The sequence below is a fragment of the Eucalyptus grandis genome, chromosome 10 (assembly GCF_016545825.1).
Source record: "Eucalyptus grandis isolate ANBG69807.140 chromosome 10, ASM1654582v1, whole genome shotgun sequence".
Taxonomy (NCBI): domain Eukaryota; kingdom Viridiplantae; phylum Streptophyta; class Magnoliopsida; order Myrtales; family Myrtaceae; genus Eucalyptus; species Eucalyptus grandis.
In genome coordinates, this window is record NC_052621.1 from 26,076,437 (window position 1) to 26,092,176 (window position 15,740).

The 15,740-nt window shown below is 39.4% G+C and overlaps 1 protein-coding gene across 1 annotated transcript; it reads right to left on the reverse strand.

The window, feature by feature from the left end:
- Positions 1 to 1,592: 1,592 nt before the first annotated feature.
- Positions 1,593 to 14,087, reverse strand: LOC104422465 (tropinone reductase homolog At1g07440). Its single transcript, XM_039303223.1, is given in 12 exon segments — positions 1,593 to 1,781; positions 2,906 to 3,012; positions 3,103 to 3,210; positions 3,324 to 3,454; positions 3,456 to 3,519; positions 4,289 to 4,344; positions 5,172 to 5,174; positions 11,925 to 12,076; positions 12,191 to 12,297; positions 12,394 to 12,610; positions 12,722 to 12,929; positions 13,902 to 14,087. Coding segments are annotated over 12 exon segments (1,461 nt in total). The 5' UTR covers positions 14,021 to 14,087.
- Positions 14,088 to 15,740: the final 1,653 nt, after the last annotated feature.

Below are 15,740 nucleotides of genomic sequence, written 5' to 3' on the forward strand. Positions count from 1 at the left end.
GGTATTGAAGGTGTAGACATACGCTCCATGGGAAATGAGTTATTACGGTAATACGTATTTTATACTATGTATGCATGAGACAACCAATAAGAGTGGCAAAAGTTTGATCTCAACTTTTATGTCGTGTGAGACTCTTGAGGAAAAGAGTTCCTTAATTTTTTAGTCCCCTCATGACTCTTACTTATTCTCAATATTTCTATTTAGTGTTTGCTATTTTAGGATGTTGCCAATGGTCATGAGTTGATTCAATCTAATGGGACATTTCTAGAAAAGCAAGCTGAACCGAAATTGAGAGTTTGAAGGAAAGAGGAAAATCGAATTTGGAGAATCATATTGTAGTTTTGTATTCACTGATTAACCAATTATGACTGTCTTTGGGATAATCATAATTGTGAATACAATATATATATATATATATATATATATCATTGTTTAAAAGAGATCAAGAGAGATATAAATGTGATCAATCGATCTAGAGTACTACATACTAAATCTACTTAGAGTGTGATGCCCATTATGAGCTGTTATATATTCCTAACAGATGTATGGCAACGAGCTCTCAAAGTATGCTGGTCGCACGGATTATTCACCGGTATGAATATTGAAGAGAGGTAAAGAGAATTATGTTCGGCCCACCATGTGCGAGTGGGAGATGATGGTTTTATGTGATGGACTTAAGGCCCGTCCGCCCATGTTGGGCCTAAAATCCCGGCCCACAGGATTAGGGCCGATGGATGAAGGGGTACGATTCTTTGTTTTTTGGAGGGACGTATATAAGGGAGGAGAGAAAAGGAGAACGTACCTTTTGACATTACGTACGTTCCTTCCTCCCTCTCTCCCTCCAAAAAAAAGAATAGTATGCAAAAGAGGCTACGTAGTCTTCCCTTCAAGGCGAATTAGCGTCATCGGATCGAACATGGCCAATTTCTCTTCCTCAATCTTCAGCATTAGTGTTTAATTTGTGGCTAACAAGATACGCTCGAATCCGTGGTGTGCTTTAGGATCGGTGATACGTGATTTTCCCAGGCTAGTCTTCCACATTCATTTTAGGGGTTCGATTTAGTGTCGAATCCAGTTTTTGGGAATCCGTTAATCCCAACAAATGCAATTGCTAGGAAACATGCTTTGTCAAATTTATGTCAAGAATTAATAATTAATTGTGCGTTGAATTTTAGGATTTAGGTTTTAGATATATGAAAAACATATTTAATATATTTACGAATCAAATTGCGTTTGTCTTGTGTTAAAGAAAAATGCAATCTCGTATTGTGCATTGTAATATATCATGTTTGTCGTTTCAACCGTTGCTTGTCAAGTATGTAAATTTTCTCAACCAAAACAAGTATGTGAATTTTACTTTTGGGCAATTGCTTAAAAGTAAGAAAAATATCATTGAAAGGTAAAGAGAAAAAAAGCTTGAAAGTGGGAATAGAAAGTGGGAGTAAGATTCTCTCCCTCATACATGGTCAACAACAAATAATCAACCCACGCATTTTAATGCCTTCGATGCTGCCATTATTGGTAAATAAACTTCTTTATCCCTGCGACGATAAACGTACGATGAACATCTTAGAGGTAGAAGAGAGTTGGACTCATGCTTTAGGAAGCAAGAAGCCATTAACGGTAAACCCTCCATCGACACAAATGGTTTGCCCCGTAATGTAAGAGGCCGCCGGCAAGCACAAGAAGGCCACCAACGACGAAACCTCCTTCGGCTCTCCGATGTGACCGAGCGGTGTCCTTGCTATCGCCTCCTCGTGGAATTTCTCATTGCCGAGTAGCTGCTATGACGGATGAGTAATGTTAGATAACGATGGCAAAGGTGATGAAGATTTATGGGGTGAACTATTTTCGAAGAGGATAGGGAATTTTAAGTCTTGGTAAATTAAATTACATGGTCGGTGAGTGGGCTGCCTATGAAATAAGGTGCAATAGAGTTGCTTCTTATGTTGTCTTTAGCCCATTCGCAAGCCAGATTCTTGGTCAACTGGTTCATTGCTCCAGTCAATGAGTTGAGAAAATAAGAATATAACTTGGCTAAGCTTGAACCAACCCCAAAGTGATGCTCGAAAGTCCACTTTAGGGTCACTCATTACTGTGTTTTGCAGCCAAGGGATTTGACTACGTAAGGCCCAGATATATAGCCCACAGGCCTGATTGGTTTGGTAAACCGATCACTTGAGAAAATTAGCAGTGATTAGAGTCATAAGTCCATAATTTGGATGCCTTCTCCATGACGGACGGTGAAGTGTTCGTCTTCATCGATATCTCAGACAATCTTTCTCATCTCTTGCCTGCCCCTTGATCTTGAGAATCCAAGTGAAACTATCCATAGTGTTCAATTTATCACTAGATTGAGAGATCAACGTAAGTGTTATTCTATTGGTTGCTCGAGAATTCACTTGCTCATCTTGAAAAATAGTACTTGATATTATGGGAAAATGCTACGTGAGAAATTAAATATGAAAAAGATATCATACAAAGATATAACATCATTGCCATGCCATAATTTCGCAATACATTGACACTGTTCTAATGATAAAATCAATTGTCCCTACGACAAAAATTCACGAAGTAACGTCTTACAGGCAAAAGAAAGTTGGGCTCATGCTCCAAGAAACAAGAAGCCATTCACGGTAAACCCTCCATCGACACAAATGGTCTGTCCCGTTACGTAAGAGGCTGTCGGCATGCACAAGAAGGCCACCAATGATGACACCTCCTTGGCTCTCCAATGTGGCCGAGCGGCGTCCTTGCTATCACCTCGTCATGGGACTTTTCGTTGCTAACTGACTACGATAACATGAGTTCATGTCATATCATGATGACGAACCTGATCAATATCTGTGTAGTGATATGTTCTCAAGCACGAGAGAAACTTTTCAGCCTTAAGAGATAATCTTACAGGCTCGGCTTGTGGGGTCATTATGTGCCAAGGTGCAATAGAGTTGCCTCTTATATTGTCCTTAGCCCATTCACATGCCAAATTCTTGGTTAATTGGTTCATTGCTCCTAACAATCAACTTGGAGAAAAAAAGAGATGAATTTTTTAGCTCCATATGAAAAAAGTTCAGATAGTTAGTTATGATAATATTAACTTACCTTTGGTTGTCGAGTAAATTGGTCCAACATTCATTGAAACGATGCCGATAAATGAAAAATTTTCCGCTGAATATTCCATGGTCAGCTTTAGTCTGTTGGTTCGTTGATCTACCACACAAACTGCTCCCATTAAAATGAAAACCAAGTACCAAATCCATCGAAGGAAATGCACAAATTACGACCTTGTTATTGATGTTGTAATCGGATCCACAGGATCAGACTTACTAGGAAGTTGAACCTCCCGTCGAAGAGGGAGGACACAGTAAGCATCGGCTTCTCTCGCTCCGATCTTAAGGAAAAATCACAAGTCGAACCCGTGACCTGGACACCCTTTCTCTTCCAATCTTTCACCGGCTGCATTTCTGGAACAGGTATACACGGTGGCCCCAAGCCTTGCTGTCTTCTCGACAATGGCATGCCTAATCATGGTACAACAATATGACTATTAAGCCTTAGTACATGTCATACCTAGGATTGTTATGAACAGGCCATTTTAGCGACGCAATCCTCGAAGTAATTGACCTCTCTGTTATGTCCCTCGTCATTTTCATCGATCGAGTTTTAGATGGCGATTATATAGATTTTCTAGCTTATTATTTATAGAATCCGACATTACTGAATTTAGAAGAACCTACTATCTCTTGGGGCAAGCCTAGCTGAAAACGATTTTTTCAAGCCCAGACAGGCTTGAGCCGGGCTACTAAACCCATTTGTGCTGTTACTAGTTAAACATTATATGAGGGATGTAATTGCTGAAAATAGCATCAAAGGCATTTTAACCTGTGGCTCCATGGTGGTGCTTTGCAGAAGCTTTATGATGTATATGATACAGCCTGCACATTCTCAGAAGTTATGTACGCAAAATTTCGGGCCTAAACCAGAATAGCCCGGATTGGACTTGATCGAAGTTATTTAGCCGGGCTAGTATATAAAGGACTGATCACCCGGCCAAGAAATTCTAGGCCATATTTGTTCTCATAGGACCAAAAAAGGTACCTCGGCGTTCGGACTGCCTAATCCGTACACAATTCTACCGTCACACACATTATTATGAAGAAATAAGATGCCATAATTGACGGTTTTCAGATGCCTAATTCATCATGTTTGTTCCTCCAACCTAAACCAAAATAGTCAATTGATTATCAAAATCAACAATGCAAAAGAATGAGGTGTTTGAGTGAGAGAGATCCGATTCCATTAGTTCCACCGGTGACGAGAGCACTCATTCCGTGAAGCGACCACCTGTTGTCGTTGTTGCGGCTGCCCCATCTCCTTGCCGTTCCACTCCCATCAGGAGCCATTCTCTTTCTTTCTAATATCTGATTTCTTTCCCTCGTCTCACTTGTTTTCTTTTTGGGTCTATGCGACTTTCTAACTATCCACTGTGTCATGTATAAGTACGGGGGAATTGGGTTCGGCGGCGATTCCGTGTGGCCTGATATTAGGGTCCAGGTGGATGAAGTCGTACTGCCATTTGCAGCGTGAGATCGACAGAAGATAAAGCATAAAATTACCACGTGACCGACGATGGCCAAAAAGTGACGGAAGCTCGCCGCGTGTATCCGGCGCTCTCACATGGATCGAATGCATGCGTGCAATGCTGGCTCAGACATTGGGCTTGAGAACACTTGGGCTAGGGAGAATGGCGAAGCCTGCAGGACGCCACAGTCCCACTGCACAGCACGGCCCACACGCCCGACTGGTTTGGTGAACTGATCGCTTTGAGAAGACCAGAAGCAATTGGAGTCCTTAGTCCAATATCGACTGAGATCTTACATAATGCTACTCGAGAAATTAAAAATCAAAAGACATCACGCGAGAGAGGACACAATTATAATACCATCACCTCACAATGCATTGAAATCGTTCTAACCCTTTGTGTAACTGATAAATAGTGACCATATAAATCTACCAATCAAACTTATTATTATTATTTTTTTTTGGCATTATCATGTTAACTAAAGATGAACCGGTGTCTATGGCACGATTATAATAGTACCACATACAATTATTTCAGCCAAATCTTTTCTAAGTTTGAAAGCGGTATTGTGAACAGTCTTTCAGAAAACATTCTGAGATAAGAAAATAAAAACTCTGTATTTCACTAATATATTGTTTTTTTTTGTTGAAAATCTTTGATGTGTTGCAAAGATCTATCATTAAAACGTATTTCTGATATACGTTAGCGAGATGAGTGGATAATGTTTTCCTTTAATTTCCTAATAATTGGAACGTCATTAAAAAGTTCAAGAAAATGCTTATTTAAATGGATAAATTCTGTTGAAGCTACCTAGAAAAAAAAAACATAGCTTTTTATATGATAAATTTATTGGACCGTGTTTGTCATGTCAATCATTGCTTGTCAAGTACATATATTTTTAAAAAAACAAAACACATACATATTTAAATTTAGGCAATGGCATAAACATAAGAAAAAGTTTCACGAGAAGCTAATAAATGGAGGCTTAAAAGTGAGAATAGCAAGTGAGGGGAAAATGTACTAAATTAGTCATGAATTTTTTTTAATTTTATTAGTAGAATTATAAATTTTTTTTTTTTGTGAAATTTTAATGTAGTCTTTTTCAGTTAATTTTCATGTGAAAATGCTCATGTAAAGGTCTATTTATTATTGATTGTCTTAAATAGCATAATTGGCCCTGAGTTGTGGTTACTGTTCATCTTCCTTTCCTTCTTCTGCTCATTTTGTTCATGTCCTTCTTCTTCAAGCACATGGTCGCGCAAATCAGCACCAAGTTCATCCACCCTCTCTCCGAATTGAACCGTCATGCTGCAGACCACGAACCCTCCGTAGCTCATCCCCACCACATTCATCTTCTTCACGCCAATTGCCTCCAGCTGCACCCAATACTTTCTCCTCCATTAGAACAATTGCACACTAGGCTTGGAATTGCTCCGTCCACTCAGGCCTCATCGTGCAAGAGTCTACAAAGAAGACAAAGTCAGGGACGTACACGTTTAAGTAGGCAGCCAGCGGGGAGACGAAGTCATTACACTCGGCACTATCACATTCCGTTGGCGCCAATGCCGGGGAGGAGGTGGAGGAGGAGGTTGGGCCTTATTTGTGATATTGGCGAGATTTGCACTCCTATTCAAAGAAAGGAGAGATTGTAAGCAAATCTGTATATTGACAGTTTTCTTATTTTTTGGAGTTTCCTATTTTTTGGTTTACTTGTTTCCTTTGTTGTAGCAACCCTTGTGTACAAATTGCAAAAGAACGTTATGACAAAAAAATAAGAGAATTGAGAGTTTTGTCCAAGGCCATAGGCACATTGCTAAACCTCATAATTCTTGTGTTCTCTTTTGTGATTGCTTTATTAAAACTCAACATGGTATCAAAGCATGTTTGATTCAATCTGTGATTTTTTGGGTTTGGTTTTTTTGCACATCTAATTGTCTTGATCTACTTATGTTCGGGTCCGTTCCTATTCTCCGACGATCTGTGTTCTTTGGTTAGTGCTTGTTCCTCTCTTTGTTGCTGTCATATCCTTGTTATTACTACCAACATGCCATGGAGGGGTCAACGAAGTCCGAAGATGCATCCAACACAACAAAGGTGCATGATACAAACAACCAATGATTGACTATGTTGTTGCTAAACGAAAGAAACTACCTTCCTTTGTCACGAGCTATAACAATTGCTCTTAGGGGGTAGATTGAAGCTTGGTCACATCAATGAGAAGATTAGAGCACCTCCCACAACAAATCTCAGCTTTGATGAATGGCAAGCGAATGACCATAATGTAATGTCTTGGATATTCAATTCCATGGGACCGGTGATCTACAAGATATTTGCATACTAGCCAAGGCATTGTGAGATTCGATATATGAGATGTATGGTCAAGCCAAAAATGCACCTTGGATCTTTGAGACGTAGCAAGGAGTCGTTTGTTCTAAGCAAGGCGCAACACAATCTTTCACTGAAAACCTGGGAAAAATGAATAAGCAATTGGATGAGCTTCATCAGTATAAATCTGCAACCTAGAATTTGATGGATTATGTCAATCTAGAAGAGCAAGATAAAATCTTTCAACTGTTAGCAAGCATTAAGCCTGAATTTGAGGATGTCAAACGTCAAATTCTTAGGAGTCCTCAATTGCCCACTTTCAATGAAGTTTATGCCATAACGCAATGTGAGGAAACAAGGAGACATGTCATGCCTTCAGCTCCAATTGCATCAGGAGGGCTTGGTGAACAATTGGCCCACTATGCTACCAACACAACACGAAGCAAGGAGACTTCATTGCTCGATATGCCAAAGGAAAATTTAAGAAACCAGCACGGTTCCATTGTGACTATTGCAATCACAATGGCCATTCCAAAAAGAGGTGCTGGTTCTTCATCCTCATTTGTGTATTTTCAAAGATAGGGGTTCAGAAACTAAGGTGGCAGTCCAGAACAATTAATGATTTTTAATCCAAGTTGGAGGATTTGTCACAACAAGTTCTGCAATTATTTCAGATACATGGCAATGGAACGAACGCTTCTAGCACTAAAATTGGAAATTTGGCTATGACGTCTAATAATGTTCTTGCTTACTTAGCTTTATCCAAAACTTAGTTTATTGTTGACTTTGAGGCTACAAACCACATGTCTAAATCTCCAAACTTGCTATCCAATATTACTCCAAGTGCGTCATATCCACCTAATACTGTTGCTAATGGTGGGTAGGTTCCAACTAGTGGTGTTGGACAAATTAAATTTTTCTCATATAATTCTGAAGCATTATCGGTACCTAAATTATCCTCAAATTTAATGTTAGTTAGCACATATACTAATCAGTGGAATTGCAGTGTTATCTTTACTCCTCAAAAGGTATGTTTTCAAGATCGAACCACTGGGAGGATGATTGGTGAAGGGTTGTTGCAGAGTGGGCTATATACAATGGACCTCAACAACAAAGTGTTGATGGCACAAAGGAAGACTAATGACAATTCCCAATTGTTGGCGTTTGGGTCATTCCTTTGATCGGGTATTGCATACTATTGATATGACTTTAGTTATGATTCCAATTGCTGTGATCATTGTTATTATGCTAAGTAGCATAGATTACATTTTCCACATAGCGCACATAAATCGGAATAGTTATTTTATTTAGTTCATTCGGCTATTTGGGGGGTTTCTCCAATCGACTCTAAGGAGGGGTTCAAGTATTTTGTTATATTTATTGATGACAAATCCTGAGCTACATGGCTTTGTTTGCTTAAATCCAAAAGTGAAGTGATGACCGTGTCTCAAGATTTTTGCAATTTGGTGAAAAATCACTTTTAACACTATAGTGAAAATTCTTCGTATAGACAACAGAACTGAATATACAAATCAATCTTTTCAAGTGTTCCTACGTGGCTTGAGAGTCATCCATCAGACCTCCTGCATGGGAACTTCATAGCAGAATGGACTTGTAGAAAGGAAATACAGGCATTTGCTTGAGGTTACCTGAACATTATTATTCTTAGGAAATTTACCCAAGACATATTGGGTAGATGGAGTCCTTACTAGCTGCTACTTAATCAATTGTTTGCCTAGTAAGGTGTTGGGTATGAAGTTTCAATTGAAAGTCAGTATGGCCCAAAATTTGGTATCTCTCACCTAAGAATTTTCGGATGTGTGTGTCATGTGCATTCTCGATATGGTGACAAGCCGGATCCACGAGCTTGAAAGTGTGTGTTTGTAGGATACTTGAATGTCAAGAAGGGATACAAATACTATGAACCAAGTACTGGACGTGTTTATATATCTCGTGATGTTTTCTTCAAAGATGCTTACATGTTTTTTTTTTTTTTTTTTTTTCGGGAATCAAATTCATGGGAGCAAGGTGACTATTCTGAATTTTGGCTTCCTGTCCTACCTATCGGGAATTCAATGTTGGATCAAGAGAATGTTCCAATAGTGGCTATTCAAGGGAGTCAGCAATCTCCAATGTCGTTGCCATTCCTGATACAATTGCCATTACAACAGATGCAGCTGATTTGGAAGTTAGGGCTGAATATGCAAGAGAGATAGCTCCAGTAGATGTTGCACCCATTATCTTAGCCCCAACCCACAGGTCATCATGCATTCTAGGGTCTTCGACACTGCTCAGTGATTTTTCAACATATCATACTACTCAGCATCCCATTTAGGATTTTATTAGGTACAATAGATTTTCTCATAATTATTTAAGTTTTTGATCTGCCATTAAAAATCAAAAGGAACCCAATACCTTCTTGGAAGCATGTAAAAGAAGTGTGGGTGAATGCCATGAAAGATGAACTTTAGGCATTGGACCGTAACCATACTTGGGAACTTGTTAAGTTGCCAAACGGGAAAAAGACAGTTGGATGCTAGTGGAATTACAAGATCAAATACAATACTAATGGTTTGGTTGAGAGGTACAAAGCTCGGCTTGTCGCAAAAGGGTATACTCAAACCTATAGGATAGACTACAAGGAAACATTTGCTCTTGTAGTGAAAAAGAACATTGTTCGTGTCCTTCTATCTATGGCAATTAACTGTAGGTGGCCATTGTTTCAGATGGATGTGAAGAATGCCTTCCTCCAAGGAGGAAGATGTTTATATGGATATCCCTCTAGACATCCCTTAGAGAATAATAAGGGAATGGTTTTCAAATTGAAGAAGGCAATATATGGTCCCAAGCAGTGGCCTAGAGCATGGTATGGCAAATTGAGTTCCGCACTTGATAGGTTTGGTTTCAAAAGGAGCACGGCTAATTCTTCAATGTTTACTAAAGCAATTGGTGAAGGTATTGTTGTTATTCTAATTTATGTTGATGATCTTATTATTACTAGTAGTAACTTAATAGGTATTGTAGAACTTAACAGTTGTTGAGCAAGGAGTTTGACATTAAAGATCTTGGAAAATTGAGGTATTTTTTTGGCATAAAGGTAGCAAATTCTAACAAATGTATGTTCTTGACTCAAAGAAAATGTATCCTAAATCTATTGAAGGAGATTGGTAAGTTGGGTGTTTAACTTGCTAGCACTCCTATGGAGTACAACAGTAAGATTGTGTCTAAGGAAACACCATTACATGATATTGGGCAATTTTAGCGTTTGGTAGGGAGATTGATTTACCTAACTATTACTAAACCTGACATTACTTATTTTGTCAGCTATGTGAGCCATTTATGCAAAAACCTACACAAGGACATATGGAGTTGTTAAACTAGCTCCTAATATCTAAAAGCTTCTCTCGCAAGAGGAAATTTGTTGAAGAATAATGGTATTGTGGGATTTACTAATGCTGATTGGGCTAGGAACCCCATGGATATAAAATCTACCACGGGTTTTTGTACCTTTGTTGGTGGAAATATTGTTACTTGGAAGAGTAAGAAGCAAACAGTTGTGGTTAGATCTAACATATAGGCTGAGTACCAAGCCATGGCTACCGCCACTAGTGAGTTTGTATGGCTTCATCTATTACTTTAAAAATTGGGTCGTGATGCCATGTCTAAGCCTATGAAGCTATCCTATGAAAATTAGGCAACAATACACATTGCTTCAAATCCAGTCTTCATGATAGGACCAAACACATAGATGTCGATTGTCACTTTATAAGGGAAAAGGTTCAAGACAAGATGGTACATACACCATATATTCGTAGTAAGGATCAACTTGCTGATGTGTTCACCAAAGCTTTTATCCAATGGAGTATTTCAAGATATGATGAACAAGTTGATCTCTAATGATGTATTCGCTCCAACTTGAAGAGAAGTATTGGTGATATTGGGGGGATTTGCGCTCCTATTCAAGGAAAAGAGAGATTGTAGGCAAATTTGTATATTGATAGTTTTCCTATTTTTTGGGTTTGCTTGTTTCCTTTGTTGTAGCAACTTTGTGTACAAATTGCAGAAGAATGTCATGACAAAAAAATAAGAGAGTTGAGAGTTTTGTCCAAGGACATAGGCATATTGCTAAACCTCGTAATCCTTGTGTTCTTTATTGTGATTGACTTACTAAAATTCAACAGGCCTCACCAGCTTGGGACTCTTGGGGACACAACATCGCATCACCATGCCGTCATTGAGGTCGCCAGGTTAGTGACGGTGGACTTGACGCCAGACAGCGAGAAGGAGAAGTGGAGGCACTAGTCCCTCGTTGCCGTGAAGCTATGACACTTGGTCATTGGACTGAATCTTAAAGCTCAATGCTCTTTTTGCGACCGCTTCCCTCCTCCTCTAGAAGCAGAGCAATGGTGGTGATGCGAGAGGCGGGTGGTGATGCCGATTTACAGAGACATTCATAAAGCGAGGACGACGACGATGTTTCAAAGGTTCGAATTGGTTAAGGTTGTGATGAGGGTCGCTTTGAGAGTGCTGAGTGCTGGATAAGAGATGAGAGGTGTATGTTTTTGAAAAAAGATGAACAGTACAGAATAAGAAAAAAGAAGAAAGTTCAGAAAACTATATTAAAAAAAAAAAAGGAAACGACATAATTTTGCCTACATCAAATTACCAATTGTCAAATATTTGAGAAATAAGGTAAATCGGCGATGAATAACCGTCATCCGACATGTTACTATTTTCTAAAAAACTTGACTGGAGTATTATATTAAAATTTTATTACATATTCAAGATTACACTGGTAAAATTTAAAAATTTAATATTAAAATGACATCCATAGCTTTATGACTCAGAAGGTGAGAGTAAATGAACATAAGAGTAGCTTCTACTCTCCCTTATGTACGAACAAGAAATTGTCTACCTGCACACGTGAATGTACAGAGATGTTGCCATTATTGATTAATAAACCTCTTAAGAAAGTTGGACTCATGCTCTAGGAAATAAGAAGCCATTCACGGTGAACCCTCCATCAACACAAATGGTCTGCCCTGTTATGTAAGAGGCCGCTGGCAAGCACAAGAAGGCCACTAAAGACGACACCTCCTCCGGCTCTCCGGTGCGGCCGAGTGGCGTCCTTGCTATCACCTCCTCGTGGAACTTCTTGTCACTAAGTAGCTGCAACGAAATATGAGTTAACATCAGATCATGATAGCGAACATGGTCAATATTGATGTGGTGAACTATTTTCCAGCATGAGAGAAAATTTAAAGCCTTGGTAGATCAAATTACAGGCTCGGCTAGTGGAGTCAATATGAACCAAGGTGCAACAGAGTTGCTTCTTATGTTGTCCTTAGCCCATTCGCATGCCAAATTCTTGGTCAACTGGTTCATTGCTCCTGCCAATCAATGCGGATAGAAAACAAAAAACAAACGCAATTTGTTTAGCTCCATATTAATAGTGTTTAGATAGTTACTAACAATAATGTTATTACCTTTGGTGGCTGAGTAAATTGATCCGACGTTTATTGAGACAACGCCGCAAACGGATGACAAGAACACAATACTTCCAGCTCCCGAGGCCTTGAGAAGGGGATGTGCGAGCTGGCTCAGATGGTAAGCCGATTCGAAGTTAGTTGTCATGATGAAGGAAAAATCTTCTGCTGTGTAATCCATGGTCGACTTTAAGGTGTTGGTCCCGACGTTGTTTATCTACCACAAATAAAAACCGAGAACAAAATCTATTGAAAGACAAGCACAAACTGCGGCATTGTTATAAATATCATTATTGGACCTATAGGATCAAAGTCGCCTTAGACTCACTAGGATGTTGAGCTTGCCGTCGAAGACCGAGGACACGGTGAGCATCAGCTTCTCTCGCTCCGATCTTGAGGAAACGTCGCAAGTTGAACCCGAGACTCGGAAACCTTTGCTCTTCCAATCTTTCAAGCATTCATTAATTTCGGCTTCATTCCGGGAGCAGGTATGCACGGTCGCCCCAAGCCTCCCTAGTTCCTCCACAATGGCATGTCTAATCATGGTATAAACAATATGATTGTTCACCAACTTTGTGATTGTGAAGAAGAACAGATTATTCATTTCCACTAGGAAAAATTCCACGTGACAAGACATCAGTACTTGTGATACCCAAGAATGTACGGAAGATTTGGCTGCGGCATTGCAATGGAAGTCAAACCAATAATTGAAGCCTTTGAATGCACTGGATTTTTATTTGGGAAATTACAAAAGGAAAAAAAAAAATTCTATTGGCTAATGGAAGTCAAACCAATAATTAAAGCCTTTGAATGCATTGGAATTTTTTTGGGGAAATTACAAAAGGAGCAAAAAAATTATATTGGCTAATGATATCACAAAGACGCAAATGATTTACCAACGTCTAAAGGCCACATACTTTCAAAAAGGTTGTGCATGAATCAGTCACCTAGGAACATCATTCTCAAAGTAATTGAGCTCTCTAATCAAGTCTCTCGTCATATAGAATTTTAAGTGGCGATAATATCAATTATCTAGCTTTTTATCCGAGGGATCGAAGCTTATTGGATTCAAAAGCATCTACTATCACTCGAGCGATTCAAAAATTTTGTTGGTCGGGAGCCAGTTTGACATGCTCTGGTTGGAACAAGTTTTTCTAGGCTAGATATGACGGAAAATTCCACTTAAAGTGCTTAAATCCTCGCTCAATTTATTTTGAGTAGGTCTGGGCTTGGCCTAGAAATCGTAGGCCCTGTATATTCTGGCTAGGACAAGAAGTATCTTGATCCTAGATTGCCTCAATTAGTGCATAATCCTACTATCATTCAAATTATTACAAAGAAATGGGATTTCAAGGTTGACGGTTTTCATATACTTAATTCATGATGTTTTCTCTACCAACCTAAATCATAATAGATAATAAATCATCGAAATCATCGATAGAAAACAACGAGGTGTTCGGTAAGGGTTAGAGAGAGAGAGAGAGAGAGAGAGAGAGAGAGAGAGAGACCCGATTCCTTTGGTTCCACCGGTGACAAGAGCAGTCATTCCATGAAGCGACCACCTGTTTTTGTTGTCGTTGTTGCTGCTATAGCATCTACCGGCAGTCCCATCTCCCTCCGTAGCCATTGTCACTCTCTCTCTTTATCCCAGTTGTGATTTTTCCCTGGAACTCTTGTTTCTCCTTTTCGTGGGTAATGCGCCTCTCTAACTTTCCACCCCGTTTTATGCCAAGTCCTTCACTGGCCCTAGAGAGAGTGACGGCGACTGGAAGAGACTTAGGGTGCGAATGGTAATGTTTTGTTCTTTTTTTGTTCTAGGGAACGAAACAAAAAAAAGTGTTTCTGTTCTAGGGAACTATTTTTGAACAAAAGAATGCGTTTGGTAACGTTTGGTCGGGAATAAAAAATGAACGAAACACGTTTGGTAAATTTTATTCTTTTTTTGTTTCTTTTAATTTTTTAAACATTTTTATTTTATTTTTCATTTTTTCCTTTCTTTTTATTTTTCTTTTTTCGGTCACCGGGTCCGGTGACGGCCGACGAGGCCGGCAGCCCGGCCATGGCGAGGCTCGCCGGCCCCGACGAGGCCGAGCCTCGCGGTGGTTGGGCGACGCTCGACCTCGCCTTGGCTGGGCGAGCTCGGCCTCGCCTAGATCCGGCGAGGCCGAGCGTTGCCGGCCGGTCGCCGCCGGCCATGGCCGAGGCCGGCGACCCAGCGAACGAAAAAAAGAAGAAAAAAAGAAGAAGAAAAGAAGAAAAGAAGAAGAAGAGAGAGAAGAAACGTTTCCTTCGTTTTTGTTTTCGGGAGCAAGAAACAACAAATTGTTGTTTCTTTTTTTGTTCTTATTTCGTTCAGAAACAAAAAAAAAAAGAATAGAAACGCAACCAAACGCGTTTATGTTCTTTTTTGTTTTCGGGAACAAAATCCGTACAGAAGTGTTCCGGAAACGTTTCTTAGAAACGTTTTTCCATGCACACCCTTACTGACCGCACAACTATGGTGGAGTGATGAGACCCGTTCCCAGCACGACGCGGAGCCACTACTTACGTACGATCGTAGAAGTATCCAATCATGACTAATCAACCTATCATATCATGACCGTGACATGAATCGAAGTTGTTCACGTCAAGAACTGTTACATGGGCCCCGCACCCAAGACTTCCCAAGATCAATAATTGCCATGCATCGCTACGTCCGGACTCGATACGAGATTAGACGTACCTAGACAACTTCATGTTTGGGAATTGGGAACTCACCGTTCCTGGATGGCTTGCTTTTGCTCATGCCACAACACCATGATGACACCGGCACATAAAATACACATAAGAATTTTTCAAAGATGAATTACATTAATTAAGATTGAAATTTACTGTTTAACAATATATAAATTTTTTTAATTAGTCTAATATAGAATTGACTAAATTAGGATTGAGTTTGTGGTTGAAAATTTTATAAATAATATTGAATTATTATCATTTCACATAAAAAACGATGAATTCCAAATCATGTGCAGACTTCTTTTTCTTCATTGTTGTGTTCTAAAATCTAATTATGAAGATCTTAAGGTGTTGTTTTCGTAGCTAACAATACCTTCACCACTCTCGTTGAGGGGCAACACTTTCATTCATATAAAATCATTTAAGGATTTCAACAGATGTTCTCTTATCGGTGTCCTTTAGTGTACTTTATTGTGTAACTGGGGTTCGATGTATCTTATTTGCGAACTCGTAATTGCAGTATTGTTTCACCCCTTGTGATCAATTTCAAATTGATTTTCACTAACTCTGAATTTGAACATTTTTTTTTCCTTTCTCTCTTGACCTTGATGTTTTAGATTTGACATATG